The sequence below is a fragment of the Hypanus sabinus genome, chromosome 12 (genome assembly GCF_030144855.1).
Source record: "Hypanus sabinus isolate sHypSab1 chromosome 12, sHypSab1.hap1, whole genome shotgun sequence".
NCBI lineage: Eukaryota > Metazoa > Chordata > Chondrichthyes > Myliobatiformes > Dasyatidae > Hypanus > Hypanus sabinus.
The window spans coordinates 85,043,720-85,045,576 of NC_082717.1; the positions used below are offsets into that span (position 1 = coordinate 85,043,720).

The 1,857-nt window shown below is 44.5% G+C and overlaps 1 protein-coding gene across 1 annotated transcript; it reads left to right on the top strand.

Annotated features, from left to right (window-relative positions):
* The first annotated feature begins 258 nt into the window (after window positions 1–258).
* Window positions 259–745, top strand: LOC132402520 (small ribosomal subunit protein uS15-like). The gene has a single exon (XM_059985375.1). The coding sequence runs from the start codon at window positions 259–261 to the stop codon at window positions 712–714; it is 456 nt and encodes a 151-aa protein (XP_059841358.1). The 3' UTR covers window positions 715–745.
* Window positions 746–1,857: the final 1,112 nt, after the last annotated feature.

Below are 1,857 nucleotides of genomic sequence, written 5' to 3' on the forward strand. Positions count from 1 at the left end.
GTCAAATCGTGTCATCAAGTTTGTTTATGACCCATCAGTGGTTCGCCTTATCAAGAACGACAACGAGACAGAATACAGAGAGGAAGTGGAGTGGATGGTGGACTGGTGTGAGAAGAACAACCTAAGCCTGAACATGGAGAAGACCAAGGAACATTTATCAGGAGCACTGCATACACAGGGTCCTTAGTATTATTAAGGATAATTTATGAAGATACAGTTAAAAATCTACAGATGGCCTTTTCCCTTGCTGCCACTGCCATGGGTCACATGCACGCTCCCGGCAAGGGCTTGTCCCCGTCAGCTCTACCATACAGACGAAGTGTGCCCATATGGCTAAAGCTCACATCTGATGATGTAGAAGAACAGATTTACAAGCTGGCAAAGAAGGGGTTGATCCCATCACAGATTGGTGTGATCTTGAGGGATTCCCATGGTGTTGTCCAGGTCTGTTTTGTTACTGGAAAGAAAATCCTCAGGATCCTCAAGTCCAAGGGCCTGGCTCCTGACCTTCCAGAAGATTTGAACCATTTGATCAAGACTGTTGTGGCTATGCGCAAGCACTTGGAGAGGAACAGAAAGAATAAAGATGCCAGGTTCCGCTTGATTCTTATTGAGAGCAGAATCCACAGACTGGCCCGGTATTACAAGTCCAAGAGGGTGCTTCCACCCAAATGGAAGTATGAATCCTCTACCGCTTCAGCACTTGTAGCCTAAGGACTCTCTTTATTGACTGAATAGATCTCAGAAAAAAATAAATCAATTTGTCATGCAAAAAAAAATCTACAGACAAATCACATATAAGTAACAAACTGAAGTGCATAATTAATAAGTGTATCCATCCAGCATCCTCTTTGACTTTCTACCATCAGACAGGAGACTACAATGCATTAAAACAAAAACGGTCAGGATGACAAACAGTTCCTTTCCTCTGTATAATGGATTTCTGAACTCCCGGCCGCATCGTACTCTTAAGTTCCCTTGTTAATCTATTCCATACCTTCCAATATTTGAAATTAATGCACTTTAGTTTGTTATTTGTGCAATTCATCTATAGATTTTACCCATACCTTCATACATTTTCATGTTTTATGTGTACTCCTGTGTACACCCTGGTTCAAAGAAACATTGTCTCATCTCTATATGTATTAACAATGAACAACTTGACTTGACTAGCAGACAAAGAAAGAAACTTAGCTGGAACAACACATACAAACTCAGCAGGTCAGGCAGCATCCAATGAAATGAACAGATTGGGCTGAGACCCTACTTCAGGACTGAGAAGGAAGGGAAAAGAAGCCAGAATAAAAAGTGGGGATGGGATGGGGAAAGAGGCTAACTGGAAGGTGAGTTGGAAAGGTCTATGGCTGGAGAAGGAATCTGATAGGAGAGGAGAGTGGATCATAGGAGAAAGGGAACAGGGGGGGGGGGTGGGAAACTGAAGGGAAGTAATAGGCAGTTGAGAAGAAGTGAAAGTTCAAAGTGAGAAGTAGAGAAAGAGAAGACAATTTGTTTACCAGAAGGAGAAATCGATATTCATGTCATCAAGTTGGAGGCTACCTAGATGGAATAAAAAGTATTGTTCCTTCACCCTCAGGGTGGCCTCATCTCGCACAAGGGGATCCGCAGGGATCGCTCCCTCCATGACTCCGTTGTCCACTCGTCCCCCCCATCCCTTCCCACCGATCTCCCTCCTGGTACTTATCCTTGTAAACAGAACAAGTGCTACACCTGCCCTTACACTTCCTCCCTCACCACCATTCAGGGCCCCAGACAGTCCTACCTGTGAGTCGGCTGGTGTGGTATACTGCGTCCAGTGCTCCCGGTGTGGCCTTTTATATACTGGTGAGACCCGACACA